The sequence below is a fragment of the Arachis duranensis genome, chromosome 8, assembly GCF_000817695.3.
Source record: "Arachis duranensis cultivar V14167 chromosome 8, aradu.V14167.gnm2.J7QH, whole genome shotgun sequence".
Lineage (NCBI taxonomy): Eukaryota > Viridiplantae > Streptophyta > Magnoliopsida > Fabales > Fabaceae > Arachis > Arachis duranensis.
Genome location: NC_029779.3, coordinates 24,970,865 through 24,993,281, shown reverse-complemented (window position 1 = coordinate 24,993,281; position 22,417 = coordinate 24,970,865). Strand labels below are relative to the sequence as shown.

The window sequence follows — 22,417 nt, the reverse complement described above, 5'->3', positions numbered from 1 at the left end:
TTGAAGTCAAACCATGGAATACAAGAGAGATTGTACCTTTATGTCCTTGAATTCTGGAATTTTGAACAAGACACCACTTTTTTTTTTGTTTTCTTTTCTCTCGTTTACTTAGCTTAGATGAAGAATTAGCTCCTTTATAACCGTATAAATATGAGTGCTTTCAAGCATGCATGGTATTGGTAGGCGCAACTACTGCGTTGAAGAATCAACAAGTTGAAAAAATTAAACGCAAGTAAACCTGTTTATATTCCTAGAAAATTGGAAAGGTGTTGTCATGGAAATTTCTCTTTTCCTGTTTATATTTGACCCCATTTTTTTTCTGTGATACAACTTACGCGCTTTCCAAATGATTTTTTGTTACCTGGAAAAATCTAATATTCTCATTGACTAGTCTTTCATTGCATCATATCTACTATAAAGCCTTGAAATAATAATGGGATTCACTTTGTTTTTAGATTTTAGAACGTTGGAAAATGGAACTACTTTGATGTTAGACATCCAATTTTATGTTTGTGTTTTTAGAAAGAAAAATAAAATGATTTCATTTATCAAACCCTGAAGATTAATAAAAGTCTAATTCCGCAGATTAAGATCTATAGTACACCTTTCCCAGGTGGAGAAAACAAATTTGAATACGTTTCATAGACCATGTCATATAACATAAAAACTATATTATTAGGAACATTGGCAGCATACGTAACATAACAAAAAGCATCTAGATGTTCCAAAACATTGTTGACAAAAACAAAAATGGCGTGATTATCATGGTTCAATTACAGAAATGAGAAAGTGGATACATGCTTTCATGAAATTTTTCTTGACAAAAGCAAAGCTAATACAAATAAAATTGGTAACTGATTCTTTTACTGTATACAGTTGACACCAAACCTTTTACTGTACAAAATATACAGTCACAGAACCTAAAACTAAGTCATGAAAATGTTAAATGTATTGACAATATACAAAGTCAAAACAAAGCTCAAGTGTCTTAAGGAAACATTCATCCATTTCTGAGTCACAGTCATTACATGGTTGTGGAATACTGGGAAAACGTTTATTCTCAATCCTCTCAATTCTGATGTCTTCTTGGCTTGGCACTGCAAAAGGTAATATGAGAAAAATAAATTGACAATATTATTTGTTTGTTCTTAAATGAGTGCCTCATTCAAAAGGGTTCTGCTGAGCTAGCTCAATTCTCAACATAGTTGAAATCTCAAGAACAATGACTATCACTATATCACTTATTTACCATGTCAAACTCTATTCATAAAATTTGACATGTTATCTAACCGTAATAATAAGCTATGAAACATATTATAAACAAGAGTTTCATGTCATACATTGTTTTGGCAACGATGATGAACACCGGGGAGACAATGCTTTCAGCTAAAGTTGAAATGTTCCCTCCCTTGCGGTCTATTAATTCCGAGAGAAGCAGGGTCTAAGGACATCTCAGGCCTACTTAAATCTGTTTCCTGCTCTTTCTGCTTCAGTTTCAAGACCCTGCGCTCATTTTCCAATTTCATCCTCTCGTTCTCCAACCTCAGCCTCTCCAGCTCTCTATCCTTCTTGCTGCAGTATCTCAACCACTTAAATCGTTGTTTTTCGAGTTCAAGTGCTTGCACTTGGTAGCTCACTCTTTGCTCTTGAAGCTGCAACATCTTTATCTTGATCCACTCTCTTCGTTCCCTCACTGACTTCGTTGGGTCTTGAAAAACCCTTGCCATTTCAACTTCAAATTTATCCATCTCAATGGATTGTGGCCAAAAATGGAAATCTTCCTCGCTCGATTTTCTTCTATGACAGAACTCATCCGCCCTCTCTCCATCCCCATGTGCATTATCCAAATCATCATCATCACTTTCATTGTTATCCTCAGCTTCATCCTCAGAGGCATTGTTATCTCTGGGGTCCCTGCCATGATCCAAAGAATAACCTTGTAAGTCAAGATCATGGAAGTTTGGTATCCTCTGCCCATTATGGTAGGCACACATCTCCTTATAAAACAGGTGTTTTGAGCTCAGTATCTTTCTAACATCATCCTTTGCCTTAGCCGAGAGGTTTGGCATCGAATCCATCAGTGTAGGATTCTCAACCACTTGGCAACAAGTTCCCCTTCCAAGTATATCATTTAACCTCTTATACCTCTTATTTAAGTCGTTAAACTTGTCCTCGCACTGCTGCGGGGACACATGACAACCCTTGCTTATCATTATCTTGGAGACGGTTTTCCACTTGCCCTTCTTTTGCAAGACACCGGATTTCCTTTTATGACCATCCGTGCCATTAATGGTGCCATCGTCCCCAACACAGCTCACCACAGCTATAAGAAGCTGAACCACATTGTCTGTCCACTTCATTCGCTGCCAAGGAGACCCCTTTTTGCTCTTCCCACCATCAAAATTCTCGCAATTCCCATCTTCCGCATCGTCATCATCGCTCAAATCATTACTATTGGCAGGATTAGAAGAAGCAATTCCCTTTCCTTTACCAAAATTCACCCCCGCATTCGACCCTTTGAGTTCCATGAGGCCAATTGGGTGATCATTTTCCAGATCAGTCCTCATATTCAAGTGATGCTGTCCCGTCACCGACGGATGACCCATCTGGGATTGTTGTTGGTGTCTATGAAATGGCACTTCGAGGTCCAAGATACCCCCACCAGGACCACCTAAAAAACTACCTCCCAAACCAGAACTATTCATCCCTGGAACACAATCACCAAACCCTAATTCTCAAGCTTGGGATCCCTATTTCCAATTTTGTACAGTACAAGGCAAGAACACAAGCTGAAATCTGAAATGGATTGTGATTATCAATTCTTCATACGCATCGCAGAATCTCAAGAGGGGGGGGGGCGGGGAACATACAATCAAGAATCAACACATCAAAACGAAAAGAAAAGAAAAGAAAAAAACACAGAGACATTAAGCGTAGAAATCATAAGTAGCTTGGTGTTTGGGACATGCAAGGTCAACAAGATATAAGAAGAGATTCATTCCTAGTGCAAATCGAAAATCCCAAGACAAAGTTAGTAAGCATTAGTTTGAAGAGCATTAGACAACATAGGACATGAGGTAAACAGATCTTACTATGTTGAACTTACCTTGCAATGACCTGTGACCACGCTCAGTGGCACAGTGTTGCAAACCAAACCGAGTCAGAGAAACGAAGGCGAAGAGGGGACCAACTTATGAGCCCAGTTTCACTATTTCATTTAGATGCATAAACATTTTTTAGACTTTTAAGTTTTTGACCCAAACTCCTCTTTTGTAAACGGTAATCCAAACACACACTTAACAGTTAAAAGTCAATTAATAAATTAATTTTAATTTTAATGTCAATTCCAATTAATTGTTGCTACCTTCAATGCTCATATAATAACCAGTATTTAAATGTTAAATGGGCCATGAAATGGAACAATTTACAGAAGCGCTTAATTTGGGTTAAATGGGCCGGAGTCCATACTCGGCCCAATAACTCGTATCCTAACAAAAAAAATAACGATTTCCGTTCATCGTCAGTGGTGAAGTGAAGAAGAAGGAAGAAGAGTGAGCTGCGGCTCTTGGCTGTAGCTGAGTCTCAAAACGGAATCTGTATGAGAATGCCTCGAAACGACGACGTTCGCGTCATTTCTTCCTCGATTAGAATCCCACCTCCTCCCAAACCCCTATGCCCCTTGGAAACCGCGCGTTCTCACATCGCTCAACTCGTTCGCTCCTTCAACTCTCACTCTAACGAGTTGACTCGTTCCGTACTCCTATGCTGCGCCACGCTCTCCCTCACGGGCCAAAGGAGACCGTCCTCTCCGATTCTCTGCTCCGCTTCGCTGTCACTTGCCGATTCGACTCAGCCGCAGGAAAGTCAGCTCAAGGGGATTTCTTCGTCTTCTTCTCCTGCTTCGGTTCGACAGAGCGAAGAGAGGGTTCTGATCAGCGAGGTGCTGGTTCGGAATAAGGACGGCGAGGAGCTCCAGAGGAAGAACCTTGAGGCGGAGGCGCTGCAAGCACTCAAAGCATGTCGAGCGAACTCGGCTCTTACGGTGCGTGAGGTACAAGAAGATGTGCATCGCATCATCAACAGTGGCTACTTCTGTTCCTGCATGCCCGTTGCCGTTGACACGCGCGATGGTATCCGATTGGTGTTTCAGGTATTAGGCATTCGGCGATACTCTTCTTTGTTCTTGCAATGTGAGAATTAATGTTTATCTGCATTCTGTTCCGATGGATGCTTTTAAATTTTTTTATGTTAAATTACTCTGTTGGTAATGGCTTTCTTGTGGAATAAGGTAGAACCAAATCAAGAGTTCAAAGGGTTGGTGTGTGACGGAGCTAATGTTCTTCCGGCTAAGTTCTTAGAGGATTCCTTTCGAGATGGATATGGTAACTTGTTATGGTTTGTTTCGCATTTCTTGTTGTACATGATTTTTCAATGTATTCAAATTTACATATTAATGTTGTACAGGAAAAGTTATCAACCTGAGGCGCCTGGATGAAGCAATTTCTTCTATCAATGGCTGGTACATGGAGCGTGGTCTATTTGCTATGGTAAAATTACCCTTAACTTTTGTTCAGACTTGACTTTAGGCTTTAATAATAAGAACTTCCTGCTTATAGTTGAGTCACAACCCAGAATGTGGAGCCATTTCATGTATCCACTGTCGTAGTTGCCCATACTATCATACTTATATGCTTCAACTTTGCTAGGTTTATGCTCTGACCAGTGTTACCATTGGCATTTTTCATCTTCTTTTTGTTTGCTGCCTTGATAATTTTTGTAGGTTTCAGCAGTTGAGATTCTCTCGGGGGGTATTCTGAGATTGCAAGTGTCAGAGGCTGAGGTCAACAATATCTCCATACGGTGTCTGGACAGGAAGACGTAAGCACCTTCTTTCAAATTGATCAGAACACAAAAAACATAGTGCATTTCTGTTAGTAATGTGTTTTCCTATCTGTAGAGGTGAGCCCACTATAGGGAAGACAAAACCAGAAACAATACTGAGGCAAATTACAACCAAGAAGGGGCAGGTACTTACTTAACCTAATACTGGGTGCTTGGAAATTTTGTGCAAAACTGTGATACAGGCCAAATAAATATGTTTTCCCAATATAAATAAGCTAATTATAGCATTGATTTATCAAGCTTATGGTCAGCATTCTCTGCTCTATTCAATGGTTTTTGGATTGTCCATTGAGGGGGGAATTCTGATCTTACCTATGATTTCGTAGTCTTTGGCAAAACATGTCTTCTCGAATTTCCATTCTTAAATAAGCATTTTGGATAATAATTAATAGTATTCCAGGTTTACAGCATGCTTCAGGGAAAAAGAGATGTGGAGACTGTACTAACTATGGGGATAATGGAGGATGTTAGCATTATTCCTCAACCAGCAGGTAATGCCTAAATGTTAAAAATGTGCTTTAAGATAAGTTGAATAGTTTGTAAGAAATATTGCCAAATTGTAGTATAATCTTTTGGGGAATATGGTGTTTGATGTCGTTGTGATGACAGGAACACACAAATCGGATGGTCCGAATTGATGGTTCAGTAATCGGACGGTCCGATTAAGGTACACAAATCGGAGCGTGTCATGCATGCAGCTGCCCCCAGTATACTCTTTCTCACCCATCCCTTTCGCCATATACTCCAACCCCACCCACACAATACAAACTCCACATACTCTCCTCTGTTCTGTTTTCTTCAGATTCATCTTCTTCCATCTGAAGTGCAGCAGCAGCCAAAAACAAATTAATAATGCCCAGAAGACCCAAAATAAAAGAGGTGAGCTTCACATTGTTAAGTATCTCAGTCATCTTAATTATGTAAGTTATGATTATTAAATTTTTTATTTAGTGAAAATAACAGTGACAATATTAGAGATTAATGTTGTTTATAATGATTAAATGATAGTTAATATTGTTAACAATGTGATCTGTGGAATTCTTAGAGATGTGTTCCTTTATTTAGTTAATAAATGTTATTGAGGTAGAAAATATATTTTTAGTGTATTTAGTAATAATTATTAGAATTTATATTTTAGATATATTTAAATTTTATTAATTAGTGTTAGAAGCTAATTGTGAAATTTCTGTAAAATAAATGTTTAATATTTTTGAGTAATTAATGATTTAATTGTTATTATAAATATATTAGTTATGAGTAATGAAAAATAAATATTTTTAAATTTTAATATTTTCTAATATCTAAACTTATGTATTTATAATAATAATTAATGAATTAAAATAACTAACTAATTATATAACCAAAAATCTTAAAAAGTATCTAAATAACTCTAATATCACTATATTAATATTTAACACTAAATTTATTAATAATAATAAATTTACACTAAATTCAATTATTTGTTAACTTACAGTTTTACGTACGGCTAATAATATATATTAATTAAATATTCAACAACAATTAATTAATTACTAATTAAATATTTAACAACAGTTAATTAATTATTAAAATAATAAAATTTAAAAATATCTAATTTTCATTACACATAACTAATATATTTATAATAACAATTAACTCATTAATTGCTAAAAAGTATTCAAAATTTATTTACATAAATTTCACAATTAGCTTCTAACTCTAATTAATAAAATTTTAATATATCTAAAATATAATTCTAATAATGATTACTAAATACTCTAAAATTATATTTCCTATCTCGGTAACATTTATTAACTAAATAATGGAATACATCTCTAACAATTCCATAGATCACATTGTTAACAATATTAACTATCATTTAAGCATTATAAAAACATTAATCTCTAATATTGTCACTATTATTTTTACCAAATCAAAACATTTAATAATAATAATAATTTACATAATTAGGATGAATGAGATAATTAACAATGTGAAGCTCAGGATGATCAAGGCCTTTTATTTTGGGTCTTTTAGGCATTATTAAATTTTTTTTGGCTGCTGCTACTGCACTTCGAATGGAAGATGAATTTGAAGAACACAGAAGAGAGGAGAGTATGTGGGGTTTGTGTTGTGTGGGTGGGTTTGGAGTGTATGGCGAAGGGATGGGAGAGAGATCACGGGTAGACTGGGGAAGCTGCATGCACGACACGTGGATTTAGTACGCAAATCGGAGGGTCTGATTTGTGTGCTCCTGTCATCACAACGGCGTCAAACACCATACTCCCCAATAATGCCGCATTACACCACTCATCCCCATTTCAAAATTAAAAAGTGTCAAAATTACTAGAAGGCCAGAAATAGAAAAAGGATGTTATTCCATTGTTGAAAATAGAAGTTATTCCTTCAGTAATAGTGCTAAAACAGGAGTTGAGAGTTGCAGGGTTCTACAATTGACTTAATTGTTTTCCAAGTATTTCTTTTTGTGCATTATCAACTTATAACTGCACCTCAGTTCTTGCTGTTAAGGTGGAAATAGTGAAATGTATATACTTTTAAAGAATTGAGATTATCTTTTTTAATGTCTTTAGTTCCTTCCCCGATTAGATGCATGGTAATATCTAAAATATTTTCCCCCTTTTGGCATGCTACAGATACAGGGAAGGTTGATATGGTGATGAATGTGGTCTAACGTCCTAGTGGGGGATTTTCTGCTGGTGGTGGAATATCAAGTGGGTAAGTGAGACCACTTCAAATATTTGTTTTAATGAAATTCATATAAAGTTGCATAAATTACTTTGACAACCTCGAGACTTGATGACATTTCCTAATCTCACTTGTAATTTTATAAATGACTGTAAACTGCATTACTTTAAAATTTCGTGAAAGTGAAAGGACAATACCTTGTTGTATTTTATTTTATGGATATATACACACTTGAGTACATCCTTTTGTACAACTCCATAATGGTGAAACACACTTAAGATGGTATAATTGTTATTCTAAAACAGCAGGAGAAATCAACTTAACTTTTCCGTTTGCTTATTAAACTATTTGTGCCTGCAGGATTACAGCTGGTACACTGAATGGACTCATTGGAAGGTGAGCTGATATTTCTGTCTGATAGATTAAGTTATGAGTTAATATTTCGTCTTTTGGCATCTTATGCTCTCCTTCTATGTTATCAATCAACATCTGCAGTTCCTTACATGCAATCAAAACTATCTTTTTGATTATATAGCTGTGCTGGTTGCTCCATATATGCATATACTACTATCTATTGTTTATGACACTTGTAAATGTTTAAACATGGCACTTGAAGCTAAAAGTAGATTACTCTCCTCTATTTTTTGCAGACAACAGAAATTAGGCCATATAGAAATTTAGTGGATATTAACATCTTCCTGCTAGCTTATCTCAGTTTGTTATGCCTATGTATGTTCTTCCCCTTGTGAACAGAGTAAAATTGTTTTTGCTTCGGTGTATATTTTCATATTGTATGTTATGGTCTGACTATGACTGGTTTACACTTTGATGTCCAGTAAAATCTATTTTTATTCTCTTGCAGCTTTGCCTATTCTCATAGGAATGTTTTTGGGAGAAACCAGAAACTAAACATTTCCTTAGAGAGGGGTCAGATTGACTCAATTTTTCATATAAATTACACAGACCCTTGGATTCAAGGAGATGATAAACGAACATCCAGAACAATAATGATTCAGGTAGCCCAAAGTTTCATTTGTCTTATACCAAAGACTGATTTTGATGATAAAGAAAAAATAGACTGTGTTCTTATATTCATTTATTTTCTGTTTAGAATTCAAGAACACCTGGGACAATGGTTCATGGTGATCGGGATGGCAACATTATCCTGACCATTGGCCGCATCACAGGTGGTATAGAGTTTAGTCGACCAATCAGACCAAAATGGAGTGGCACGGCAGGACTTCTTTTCCAGGTGCTTCATTGACAACCTTTTTTTAGCTGTTTACATGAGTAGTAATATTGTCATTTCTAATTCATTGTCTAGTTTGTGTTATTTGACTCTAATTTTTCCTTTTATGGTGTGTTAAACCAGCATGCTGGAGTCCGTGATGACAAAGGGGTTCCTATCATCAAGGATCAATACAGCAGTCCTCTTACTGCAAGGTTGTAATCGGAGTGCATGCAACACGTTTTGAAGTATAGCTACGATGATTTTCTGTGGTGGTTTTTAATTCTATCAATTTTTTCTTTGTAGTGGCAATAATTATGACGACACATTGCTGGCTAAAGTTGAGACTGTTTACACTGGTTCGGGTGACCATGGATCTTCTATGGTTTGTAATGCATACTATGGTTCTTCATTTTTTAATTTTGTGTTCTATGATTCATGATTTTTTTCTTGTTTTGCAGTTTGCCCTTAACATGGAGCAGGGGCTTCCTGTTTTGCCTGAATGGCTATCCTTTACTAGGGTGAATGCACGGGCTAGGAAGGGCATTGAGATAGGTCCTGCTCGCCTTAACTTAAGGTACGATTCCTACCTTTCTCATCAAAAGGAGGATGAATGCTTTGTTCTTTATATCAAAGCAGAATGACAAATCTCATTTGTTTTCCCGACTTAAAACTGTTTTGTGCTAGTGTTTCTGGTGGTCATGTGATGGGAAATTTCCCTCCCTATGAAGCATTTGCAATTGGTGGAACAAACAGTGTGAGAGGCTATGATGAAGGTGCAGTGGGCTCCGGTAGATCATATGTTATTGGCTCTGGAGAAATTTCTTTCCCAATGGTACATCATCAAGCTTTTTCTTGCCCAATGAATTAAGCTTCTTGTGCTTATCCTGATTTTCATGGCATGCACCATCTTTAGGAATCCTTTAAATGTTTCAGTGTAAAATTCGAAATAGGAAACAAAACCATTGTTAATAGATGATAATGTTCCAAAGGGAATACTGATGGGATTGGCCAATTCTTTGGTGCCTGTAACTTCGGTGTCGAAATTGCCGAAGTTACCTTTTATGGTAAGTTTTAAATATTAAAAAATAATTTACTTTTATATTTTTAAATTTAAATATTAAATTTTATCTCATTTTAGTAAGTTAGGCAAATATATATAGGCATCATAGCATGCATCTTATAAATTATAAGAGTTGAGTTGGAGTGTACACGTGGTTGTGTGATCGTGGAAGCTTTGTGCCTGTGCAGTGTGCACGTGGGTGCATGCATTTGATTTCCTAAATTGTATAGTTGGGGAATAGTTGACTCACTGATTCTTTTTTTAATATTTGGCCAACTGACTCACTGATGCTTACACTGTTTGTAGTTTGGGCCGGTAGAAGGTGTTCTATTTTCTGACTACGGAACTGATTTTGGAACAGGCCCAAGTGTCCCTGGTAGGTCCTGATTTCTTTTGTTTGCTTTTATTTATTTATTTATATTACACGAGATGATATTTTGGAGATTACCCAGTGAACATGAATGCCACCATCCTTCTAATTTTAATAGAAAGATTCAACCTGCCATGTGTCTTGAACCAAATTTTAAATAGTAGCCACTAAATATATGGCAATGATGTTTATTCTTGCCTTGCTTCAACTAGAGACATATTCAATGGAGTTCTGGTTTTGTATTAGGTGACCCTGCCGGTGCAAGGTTCAAGCCTGGAAGCGGATGCGGGTGTGGGTTTGGCATCCGTGTGGATTCACCTTTGGGTCCTTTGCGCCTTGAGTATGCCTTTAATGACAAGAAAGACAAGAGGTTTCACTTCGGAGTTGGCTACAGAAACTGAACATTCTTCCCATGAACAATTCTTAACAAGCACCTCTTAATTGTTTCATTTATCCAATTCTTAGCTTGCATAGTGTATCATTTTTTGGTAAAAAAGAAAGGCAGTGAAAGCGTTTTGTATTGCTCAGACGAAATGGTTGATCTGGGTTTCCTATGTTTATGCGTTGAAATCTGCTGCTACACTGGCACTGAGTCTACGTTCCAATTGGAACACGTGAAAGGACATTGTAGAGAACCAATGAAGATGGTAGTTGGCTAAATTGAAGAGGGTTTCGTGTACAACTTTGTTTACTTTATGGAGCCAGATAAATGTTCTGCACTTCTCCTACGTACGACAATGGAGGAAGAAAAAAGGGGGTACTAATTTCTCAAGCTAAGAACATTAAATTGAGAGTTATCGAGTAAAAATAAGATTAAAATTGTTTATGATTTGTGTTTGGGTGGCTACAATATAATAAGGGTTGCCGACAAACATAAACAAAAGAATGTGAATGAGTTGAGATACCCAATCCGACAAGGAAGATGGCAAACTCCGCGGAAGTGTCAGGACAGTAAATGCTGACAGTTTGTGTTAGCGAACTCAATCCCATAACCAATAACAAAGTACAACTCTATTAATTTATGTGGGGATCCTTTTACTGTTCAATATCCATGATGCTAAAACTAAAAAGAATATCACACACACTACTTCCCTCCGTATATTAACTTCTCCATCTCTGTCACTTTCACTCCCCAAATCCCTCCATTATGCTTTCTGAGTTTTGGGGGGAAGCTCCTGAATTATTGAGAAGTTTGAGACATGGTTCTCATCCAAACATGGCTGGGTTCTCACATTATATAATCAATTAAATTGCATACTTACTAACTTTATCTGGTAGGCCAATCACCAATGTGTAGGGTCATCATATTCATAGCTCCTAAGTTGTATGGGCCAGCTTATACATGTCTACTTTGGGAAGAAAGAGAATACATAAAGATTAATTTGAATTTTTAATGCATGTGGCCCACTATTTCTACCATGTCACGTGAGTAGACTACTTGTGCTCAACAAATATTGAGACTCTAGTAAACTGTGCACGACATTTACTTGGCAATCACCAACATAGACAAGCAAAGAGAATTTGCAACTTGCGAGTGAGTAATGACAAAAAACCAAAATAAGAAAGTTGGGTGATTCCTAACTAAACATAACCTTGGAAAGCTCGTAGCCCACCATTGTAAGTTGTAACATTGTTCATTTGTTCTTGCACAAAAAAGACATGGTGCTTCTTAGCCTCCTCTCAACTATGCATCTCTCATCAATTGTATCAACATAATTAAACAATTCTCATTAGTTTAGTATTTTTAAGATCTAAGAATAAAATAAAATAACTAAGGTCTAAGGTGGTGCAATAATGAAAATATGACATATACGTGTCTGACGTTGAACAAAATTAGAAAGGTGTAGCTAGGCACTTAAATTGTGAAACTCTCCCAGCATGAGTTGAGGGTAAAAAAACAATAACAATAATTGCAAGTGTATGTAAACATGAGCAATGATTATGACAAGGTCTTTCAGCTCCCCTTGTCACTGTCCTTGTCCACCATGCATTATTCAGAAAAGCAAAATACTCCTCAAGGCCTTGCAGTAATTTCTTCTGCACCATTCACCACAACACCATAGACTTCTCTCTCAACACATTGACCCATCATCATTCATGTTGCCTAGCCCTCTCTGTCACGTCTACATGATTGCCAATTCCTGTCATTTGAACTTCATCAACACTCACACACCCTTCACACTCCAACTCACTCACCCACAAATTAATCTTCTCCCTTACCATCGCATTTATAAAATAACAATTATAATAGATATTTGATAACAAAAAAATTAACTAAAAATAATTAAAATTTATTTTATTTAACATTTATTTATTAATTATTACTAAAATTAATAAATATTAAATAAGATAAATTTGGACCTTTTTTTATTCTCTAGCATTACAATAACATTACTCCTTCTGTTTCTTTCTTTGACTTATCAATATATTTAGATATAATACTAAAACAGAAACTTTTGGTGACCAATAACTAAGTTTTAGTTTCTACTAAACCGAATGCACACAAAAATTAATATACTTTGCATTCATATTATACAGAATTTACATATGTGATATGTGTATACTATTTGAGAGTATATTATGAAGTGGTAATTTTAGTAACAAACAAAGAAAAATATATATATACACATTATCAAAAATTCATTTTCAAATGGTTATTTAGTTAGTGTAATATACTAAAATAGGTGATTAAAGTAATATATAGGGATATAAACTCATCTGTTTTTTTGTAATTTGTGAAAAATTAAAAAAACAGACATACATCACGGAAAAAAATGTATACTATTTTTCATAATTTGCGAAAAAAAAAAAAAATATTATTTTTCGTAACCTACAAATAATAGAAAAAAATTACTTTTAGAAAATTGAAAATTTTTGGAAAGCATATACAAATTTTTGAGACACATCTGATATATGTGGACTATTATTTGGGAGTATATGGCATGTTTTAGGGTGCAGTATAGTAGTTATTAGGACCTAAGATAGATAGATATGTTAGGGTACAGTGTAGGTGGTCATCAAATTATATGGTACAGTGTTCAGAGAAGGTAATCAATTACTACAATAGTATATCCTTCACTAGTCCCATTTGGAGCATGAACACATCAACAGGATCAAAATATACATTGATGATTTCTGATAAAGAAAAGACCACACTTTGCATTGTTGAATTGAATCTTCTATAAATAGTATTTGATCATTAGATTGTGGTAGAGCCACCTGGTACGTACGGTAGTAGAGTATGAAAATACAGCGACAATACTATAAACTAAAGTGAACACGCAAAAGCAGTTACACAGTTGATAATAATAACAATAATAATAATAATAAAAAGAAAAAGAAAAAGTTAACCATGCATTCTTAATTGGTAAAGTTGAAAACTAAAAAGATTCCTTTGAGGAAAAAAATGGAGTGAGTGATTTCTAGTCACATTTTTTTCCACGAAAGGATATTTATAACGGATCGGATTCCAATCCTTCAAATCAAAATCAAACCGTACCATGCATTATTCACGTTAATAATTTCATTCAATTCGCCACTGAAACCCATATATATTCATCAGCCTTTTAAAGTTTTTTAGGTAACAAACTTTGTTATATGGTCAATTGGTCATGATAATAATAATTTCCACTTCCTTCTTTTTGTGTGAACCTTTTGCTGGCAAAGATCCAAACTTAGATTCACTGTGATTCCTGTATAATTCACAGAGAGAGAGAAAGAGAGAGAGAATAACGATTTTTAGTCGATCCTTCTGTCAACTTTAGCTACACCACTTTGTATTTATCCCATTATAAAAATGGGGTTTCAATTCCACTGTACATACCTTTTATTTTTCTTCAAAAAATGTCTTTACTTTATGCAAAGAAATATAAACTATTCCTCATATCATAGATAAAGTATTTCAAATTTAGAATAAACTATATTTTTATTTTTATTTAAATATATTTTTGACAACTAAATTTTTAAAAATTTAACATCAATCTAACGATAATGCATAAGAACTATATTTAATTTGTTTATGTTAAAGAGTAACAACATATTTATGAATGATATTTATGATTTTTTTACTAATAGTAGTAAGTAGTAACCATCAAGTTGACCAAAGAGGAAGAGAGAAGGATTGAAGAGAAGAGAAAGACAAGGTAGATCCAACAGTAGTTGTGGTGAAAGTGAAGAATTAATTAACAAGGCTTACTTGAATTTGGTCATTGCAGCGGAGACACGGAAACTGAGTCACTGAACAGAGCGTGCAAACCAATGCTTTTGCTGCTTTAAACCCTAACTATTTATTTCTTTCATTCCATTCCTTTCCCCCACCAAATGGTGGCTACCAAACATCACATTTTATGTGTTACTTCCTCGGAACAATAATTAGTCAACTTAATTACCTCCTCCATTACTACTATTAATTTATTAATGAATCCTAATCCGAGCTATACTTTTTTTTTCTCATGATATCTTTAACCTAACGAGTTAAAAACTAATTTGTCCTAAATTTAAATTACATTTTAAGATTTTTTGGTTAATGAGTTATTATATATATACCTTTCTTTCTAATAGTAACAAATAATTGATTGATTGAAACATTTCTTTTAGTTATTACAGCGTACATGATTCAATGATAAATACAATATATAAGTCATTTCATTCATTTTAAATAAATGTACTATTTGATTTAAGTAAAAAAAGGTTTAATTATAAAATAAAGGGAATGGTGGTAAAATGTGTAGGAGTGATTGAAAAAGGAAAGACATATATGTATATATTGTAAGACACGCAGTTATAAACTTATGTTTTTAATGTTTTTAAGCTTAGATTTTCACCCTGATGAGGCTACAACCTACAAAGCAAGGAAGTTTCTGCTTCTCGTGTGAATGGGAATGAGAGAGAACAGGCAGTCTTGAAGAGAGAAGACTTCAACTTCGATGACTCCATGGCTTTAATTTGTCTCTTATCTAACTATTTATGGCTACTGCTAGCTAGACCCACAACAATATTCATTTCTTATAATGTATTAATCTTTTAATAAAGCGAAAACTCAGCACAGTTAATTTCATGTAAAGTTTGATAGCTAATATTTGACTAAACTATTATTTAACGATTTTCAACCATCAATTTTACTAATCGATATGTTGTCTCTTGTATAAACTTTTTTCCACCCGGTTGGCTTTAACATATATAAGTAGTATTTATGATCGGCAATGTTAAGTCACACTTCACAGTTGGCAACTGATTTCTCTTGTCTCCCTTCAAACACTGTTTCCTCCTCCATCTACTTTTATTTCTTGATAAATCTAAAAAAGCACTGTGTCTTTTTGCACACACTACCTCCTTTGATCACTTTCTTCTTCTGCATCATGACAAATAATCCTTACTACTTGAACAACAATGGTTATTGGTTCGACCTTAATTCTCCAAGCAGCACCTATGTTTTTGGTTCCAATCACGAGTCTCCACCGAGAAGAGAAGCGCTTCCTCTCCTGAATAAGCTAAGCCCTAGCAGGAGTACGAGTAGTAGGCCTCAAGATCTGGAATCTTCGTTTGGTGCCATGGAAGTGAAGGAGAAGCACAAGAGAGGAGATGACGGCGATGAGAGTGTGACGGTGGCTTTGCACTTAGGGCTTCCAGAAACAAGAAGTAAGAATATGACATGCGAAGAAGAAGTTTCAGCAGCGTCAGTGTCACAAGAACAAGAAGAAGGAGGAGGAGGAGGAAGAGGTTCTGATTCGAATTCGATGAATCGAGGTCAATATTGGATCCCAACACCGGCTCAGATTCTGATTGGTCCAACACAGTTCTCTTGCCCCCTTTGTTTCAAGACCTTCAACAGATACAACAACATGCAGGTACCTTCCTTCTACTTTATTTCTTGCTTTTAATTTAATTCTTTTTTATAATCCATTCATCTGCATCTAATAATAAATAGTCCAGCCATGTAATTTAGGGTTTTTTCTCCTCTAGGGCTTAATTATGAAATCAAACAAAGAAAATGATTTGATTTGATTTGATTTAACGAGTTTTGATAAAGTTAACTAGGTGTATGTATGTATGTAGAATAATGTTGGGGGTGGGAGTGAAGCTAAGAAGTAGTAGTGTTTCTTTATAAGGATGCCCTACACACTCGTGACTGAAAACTTTTTATTCTATGTTTTAATCCCAAGATGGGTATTCAAACATGTTGAAAACGACGCGCCTCTATCTCCATCCCCCTTTTTCTGACTCAAAATCACTCATCGCTACTCTGCCGGCAAAGTTAAAATAAAAACACCGAATTTGAAGCTAAGTGCTGTTTCACTGTTACACTTTTATATTTTGCTTCACGTGAGTGATGAGTACTCTTAGCTCTTAGCTAGCTAGCAACAACTAGTGACTCAAATCGTCGCATGATTTGACATATTTAGACAACTGTATGCGAGTTTTCACATTAATTAACATGAAAATGGATGGAGCAGATGCATATGTGGGGGCATGGATCACAATATAGGAAGGGGCCAGAATCACTAAGGGGAACACAACCAACAGCAATGCTTAGGCTTCCATGCTACTGCTGTGCACCAGGGTGTAAGAACAACATTGATCATCCAAGAGCCAAGCCTCTCAAAGATTTCAGAACCCTCCAAACACACTACAAGAGGAAGCATGGAATCAAGCCTTTCATGTGCAGGAAGTGTTGCAAGGCCTTTGCTGTGAGAGGTGATTGGAGGACTCATGAGAAGAACTGTGGCAAGCTTTGGTATTGTTCTTGTGGCTCTGATTTCAAGCATAAGAGGTCTCTCAAGGATCATATCAAGGCCTTTGGGAATGGTCACAAGGCTTATGGCATTGATTCTCTTGATCAAGATGATAATGAACCTGGCTCTGAAATTGACCAAGAAAATGATCATCTTTCTAATTCTACTACTCATCATCATCATACTTGATTAATCAATTTCATTTCCCTTATGCTTCAACTACTACATTTTGGACTAGATTATAATTACTAATCAATTTCCGAATCCCTCTCACTCTTGCCAAATACATTTCTTCCTTCTATTTAATTTCATTTCTCAATTCCATTACCATGCCTTGATATATATTGCCTAGTTAGTTAGCCAGATTTGCTTCAAATTTCTCTATTATGATATTTTATAATAATTTAATTTTCATGCAATAAAAAAATTTACATAAATAACTAATTGTATATTGTTATATTAGGAGAAATAGTTACTTTTTAATCATACTATTTAAAAAACTATCTAAACTCATAAATCTAATCGAATAACTGTCTAAAATATATTTTAAATACATCAAAATTAAATTCTTTTTATTAATTAAATTGAGGCCCAAAAAATATACACATGCTTTTGTGTCCAAAAGAATGTGTTTCCAACATTTTAGGTTGATTTGATGTGATGTGCAAAGAGTTTGAAATGGTCAACATGGTAAGAATCTTCATGCAAGGAAACGTTAGTTAGTTTTCTACTGGCTAGTAAGCTAGCATTATCATCTTCATTTAATTATTAGTTGTTCTTAATGGTAAAGAGTAGTACATCAAACAAACCAAATAAGAAGCCAAATAGCTAGTAGAACTAACAAAGGAGACGTACATTTTATCAATAATTAGGTGAGTAGTGTTTGTTGTACTCAATTAATAACTAATAACTTTATTAATAAGATGAAAAAGGAAAAAGGAAAAAGGAATAAAGAGAATATATGTAGTTGCATTGGGGGCCATGAAGCTTTTGAGAACATAGATAGAAAGTTGCACTACACATACAATACTCATAACTCACTACTCATCTTCTTCTAATCAATACTATGTTTAGACTCACCCTAATGATTTCCCCATGCAAATTTTCAAAAGTAAAGTCTATATTCCATTTTATTTAATAAAATTAAAAGTTAAGATGAAATGGGCATGCAATGAATAATATTAAAATGATGAGAATAGTGGAAATTGAAGGGGCCGGGAGAGGGGGAGAGAGAGTGCATTGAGATGTCATGTCATAATCATATATCCAAATATGATCAAAGTACAATGCAAGAAGAGAAGCTATGAGAGTGAGAGAGTGTGCCTTCAATTTCTTTCTCTCATCACTCCAAAATTCAAACCCAGAAAAACGGGACTCCACGTTCTCTGTCCCTTATTCCCTCTCTTCTTTTCTTATTTTTTCTTTTCATCTATTCTCTTTTACTGTATCTATGTGCATTATTTCATATATAGGATATAAAATAAAAACTATATTCGCTAGTAAAGAATTTAAATCATGATCAAACGCACTTAATAATATTTGACAAAAACTTTAGTGTTTAATTTTAATATATTAATAACATAAATTTTTTTATACGATTAGTTATTTGTTAGTGAATAAAAGTTATTAAATTGAAATTCTTAATACATGTTTAGTTTTGAAAAAGGAATTAATTGATTTCTTAACATATGTATGTGATTCTTTTCTTGTTATCTACGGTATCCGTGTAACGTCAATCTGTCACAATGCAATATCCCCCAATGAACACAAACCTGTCAGATTATAAGAAAGATAGATCAGAGAAGATGTGATGGAACCTTGTAGACATTAATAATTTTTTAAAAAAAATGAAGAATATGATTCGGTATAATATATGATAGAAATTAAATGTGTGTATGTAGGCGCAAAAGAAAATCTACTAGGTGGAATATTCATCATCTACAAGACCACAACCACACATGTGTGTATGAATTATTATTATAATGTAGCCTCATATATATAATTAAAAGAAGTAATAATATATTATTTTGGATATTTATTTAATTTAGCTTCAACCTTAATAATATTTCTGCCGTTCATGTCCAATAATGGTGTATATATAAAAGTACTGATGTAGAGAATATTGCAAACTCGGGGACCATTGTGAAAGCAATGTCTCTAGAAATTAGATCGAATAAATTAAAGTTAGTGATTTAAATTTGCATTGCAACTAAAATTCCATGAATGTTGCAAAGCAATGGCCAACGGTGTAGGTAGGGTTCACTATTTGGCGTCATTATTGTTGCAACATAACATTAATACTCTTAGGAGGAATAGTGGTATTATTATATGCTTCATTTTCTGTCATTGTGGGACAATTTTGTCTCCCTAATAATATCTCATATCAATGAAACAAATGTATTTAAGGGTAACATGACGTTTCATATGATCGTGTGCGCAAAATTATGAAATAGGGTAAGCTATATACATTTCAATTATGAGTTTAATTAAGAGTATAATTAAGTATAATTTATAAAGGTGTGGACAAAATTCTTTGGAAAGGTTTATATAGTTTTTTGTAATAATAATATATACGTAGAGAGAACCCACGGTGATATTACCTTAGATGATAGTGTCTCTGTTCGCATGTGAATCTTCCATATAAAATTATTAGGCTTCTCATTTAATTTGATCTTGATCTTCATATCTAGCGTCAACGTCTAGAAATATTGCTTTTGGATTTTTGCTGTTAATTTATTTATATTCATTCTTATATATATAATAACTTCAAGGAGTAGAAATGATTTCTTAATTAACTTCTTACTCTTACGTGTCATTGATTAACAAACCCTTCAAAGTCTTTAGAAGCTAATAAGGCTGATTTAAGTAAAATAATAATTCAATCAAAATAATAATTCTCTTGTTGGAGTATCTGATATTTGCATAGACTTTTTTCTATATAATTTATGCTAGAAAATTTTAGAGGTCAATAAGAATTAAATTTTAAATTTTTTGTAGTCATAAAAATTTTAATACAATGTCATGTAATCACTTTTTTGAAAAAAAAAATTAAGTTAATAATATAATAGATAATATATAAATTTATATTTCTATTATTTTCAAAATAAAAATTGATAAAAGAAATATTTAAAAAAATTGCATAGTTCCTGTGATCTTGCTAAGGATATCAATTTCAAAAAGATTGTAGTTTCGAACATCAAAGTGCATGTAATGTATTTAACTATTTATACATATTGATGTGCCTCCTGCAAACATTTGAGTTTATGTGAAACCAAGTTGGCTCCTATAGGCTATATCTCACTCATTTTATTATTATATCGAAAATATTTAATAATAAAAAAATTAGTCAAATAAGATAAATTTTGACTATTTTTTATTTTCCTAGCATTACTATTATTATATATTGTTAATTAATTAAGAAAACTCAAATTCTTCTCATTTATGTAATTTACTACTAGAAATGAAAAAAAATAAAAGTAATACTACACGTCCAAGTCTTTTTATGAACTAAGTTTAATTAAATTAAATAATAAAATTTGAAATAATATTATCCATAACCGATTTTTGTTGATGTTAAATTAATTTAGTTAGACGTAATTAATAAATGTAAAAATTCAGGTACAGTCAACTTTACGTAAAATTGATAGTTGAGAGTCATGAGATAAAAATTTAGTCAAATCATTCAAATCATTTAACGGTTCTCAATTATCAATTTCCTATAAAATTGACTGCACGTAAATTTTCACCTTAATAAAAATATTAAATGTGTAACATTATTCAAAAATTAAAACATTGTATGATCATAATTGATAGATATATTTTCAAAGTTTTTTTATTCATTGAAATGAGAAAAATAGGAATTGATGCACATATATACCAACACACTCCTATTTAAGGCAATAAACATATCCCACCCTTATTTGCCTAATTAACTAATAACTAACCCAATGTTTTGTTAATTTTATTCCAATTCTGAAGCCACTGTTGAGATTGTCGGTGCATCTGGTTAATTAAGCAGTGTATGAATAAAGGAAATTGGGTACTTTACATGATAAAAAGCAGCTGAATCATTATCCATAAAAAGTAGACATAGTTTTAGCAAATTTATAGATACCATACATGCAGTTAATTTTTTACTTTTGAACAGTGTGATCTGAATTTCTAGTCTCATGCAAACAACTCAAAAACACATTGTATTGTAAAGGATAGATAGAGATATAAAGGGGAGAGGAAAAAGGGTACTGGGGTAGAATTATTAAAGGAAAAATTGGTTGCTTATCCTAGTTGTTTTGCTTTAATTAGATGCGCCTTTGGTTGATTGAACACTTTTGTCTCCTTATTTCGTTTAGGGATCTTTACTCTCCCAGTCCTTATCTAAGCATAAAATCTTGACACATCCAAAAGCTTCATTGAAAAAGAAAGGGTAATCCATCATTTCTCAACAAATTTCACCAATGCCCTTGTCCAAAACACACCCTATATACCCTCAACCTATAAAACATAAAATTACATTGGTATCCAAGATAGGGTGTGTTAGGACTTAGGAGAGGATTAGTATTTACAAAAGGGCGTTGGCTAATGTGCTTTTAGAGAGTTAATTTTGATTAAAACTGAATTGATGTCAATGTGTTTTGTATTTGGATTTTTTTTAATTAAATATCATATTGATAAAAAAAGAGCATAATATGTATTATTGTTTTGATTTTACCTTTCTATTTATTATTTAAGTATATTTACATAAAGTATATGAATATTTTAACTTTTTGAACTTTTCATATATTTATAACACGAAGTGCATGAATTATAGGAGGTTGTGCAATTCCTAGTTGAAGAAGCCAACATTAGACAGAAAGAGTTAATAGTGAATAAATTTATTTATTAAAAAATAATAAAATTAGAATTGTAAGCAAGAAGAAACAATAACAACATAATATTACAAGGAATAAATTTAAGAAGTGTATACAAGACTTTAATCACGTACTTTGAAAGTTGAATGGAAAAAATGGACACCAAACCGAAGCAACATTTTCTTGCTTTTTAGGAACGTCCGTTTTAAAGTAACTCAATGTTGATAAGGAAGAGAGGAGAATGGGCCAAACATCTGAACTCGTCGTTGGAGAAAAATAATCGGAGATTTGGATGATGAAACGTGGAACCAAACATGCACATAATCTTCCAATCCACATTGGCACATTGAAAGATTCATCATAGTTACTATTCATCAAGTTCCATATAATAGTAACAAAATAGGCCCATAAGATGTTAAGCATAGGTACCACTTTGTATTTTGATATGCAACATAGTTTTGGGAAATGGTATATGAAGTTTGTGACACCCCAATGCCACAAATAACCAAACATGATATAATAATCAGCAAATTGTGCAATTTAGCGTCCGCAGACTTTTAAGTTTTAATTGATGAGACAGTAGCGCAGGAA

The 22,417-nt window shown here is 33.7% G+C and overlaps 3 protein-coding genes across 3 annotated transcripts; 2 read left to right on the top strand and 1 right to left on the bottom strand.

Moving 5' to 3' along the window:
- Positions 1-732: 732 nt before the first annotated feature.
- LOC107461501 (uncharacterized) lies at positions 733-3,208 on the bottom strand. The gene is made up of 3 exons (XM_016080016.3): positions 3,107-3,208; positions 1,341-2,796; positions 733-1,097 (listed from the first exon to the last, which is right to left on the bottom strand). The coding sequence occupies exon 2, from the start codon at positions 2,703-2,705 to the stop codon at positions 1,383-1,385; it is 1,323 nt and encodes a 440-aa protein (XP_015935502.1). The 5' UTR covers positions 2,706-2,796; positions 3,107-3,208; the 3' UTR covers positions 733-1,097; positions 1,341-1,382.
- Positions 3,209-3,537: 329 nt separating this feature from the next.
- LOC107461493 (outer envelope protein 80, chloroplastic-like) lies at positions 3,538-10,974 on the top strand. The gene is given in 16 exon segments (XM_016080006.3): positions 3,538-4,150; positions 4,289-4,382; positions 4,465-4,547; positions 4,781-4,878; positions 4,958-5,027; positions 5,303-5,393; positions 7,536-7,617; positions 7,948-7,983; positions 8,450-8,603; positions 8,699-8,839; positions 8,960-9,030; positions 9,122-9,200; positions 9,277-9,392; positions 9,503-9,650; positions 10,185-10,254; positions 10,495-10,974. Coding segments are annotated over 16 exon segments (2,040 nt in total). The 5' UTR covers positions 3,538-3,598; the 3' UTR covers positions 10,650-10,974.
- Positions 10,975-15,460: 4,486 nt separating this feature from the next.
- Positions 15,461-17,263, top strand: LOC107461413 (zinc finger protein WIP2-like). The gene is made up of 2 exons (XM_016079897.3): positions 15,461-16,094; positions 16,701-17,263. The coding sequence occupies exons 1-2, from the start codon at positions 15,606-15,608 to the stop codon at positions 17,166-17,168; spliced, it is 957 nt and encodes a 318-aa protein (XP_015935383.3). The 5' UTR covers positions 15,461-15,605; the 3' UTR covers positions 17,169-17,263.
- Positions 17,264-22,417: the final 5,154 nt, after the last annotated feature.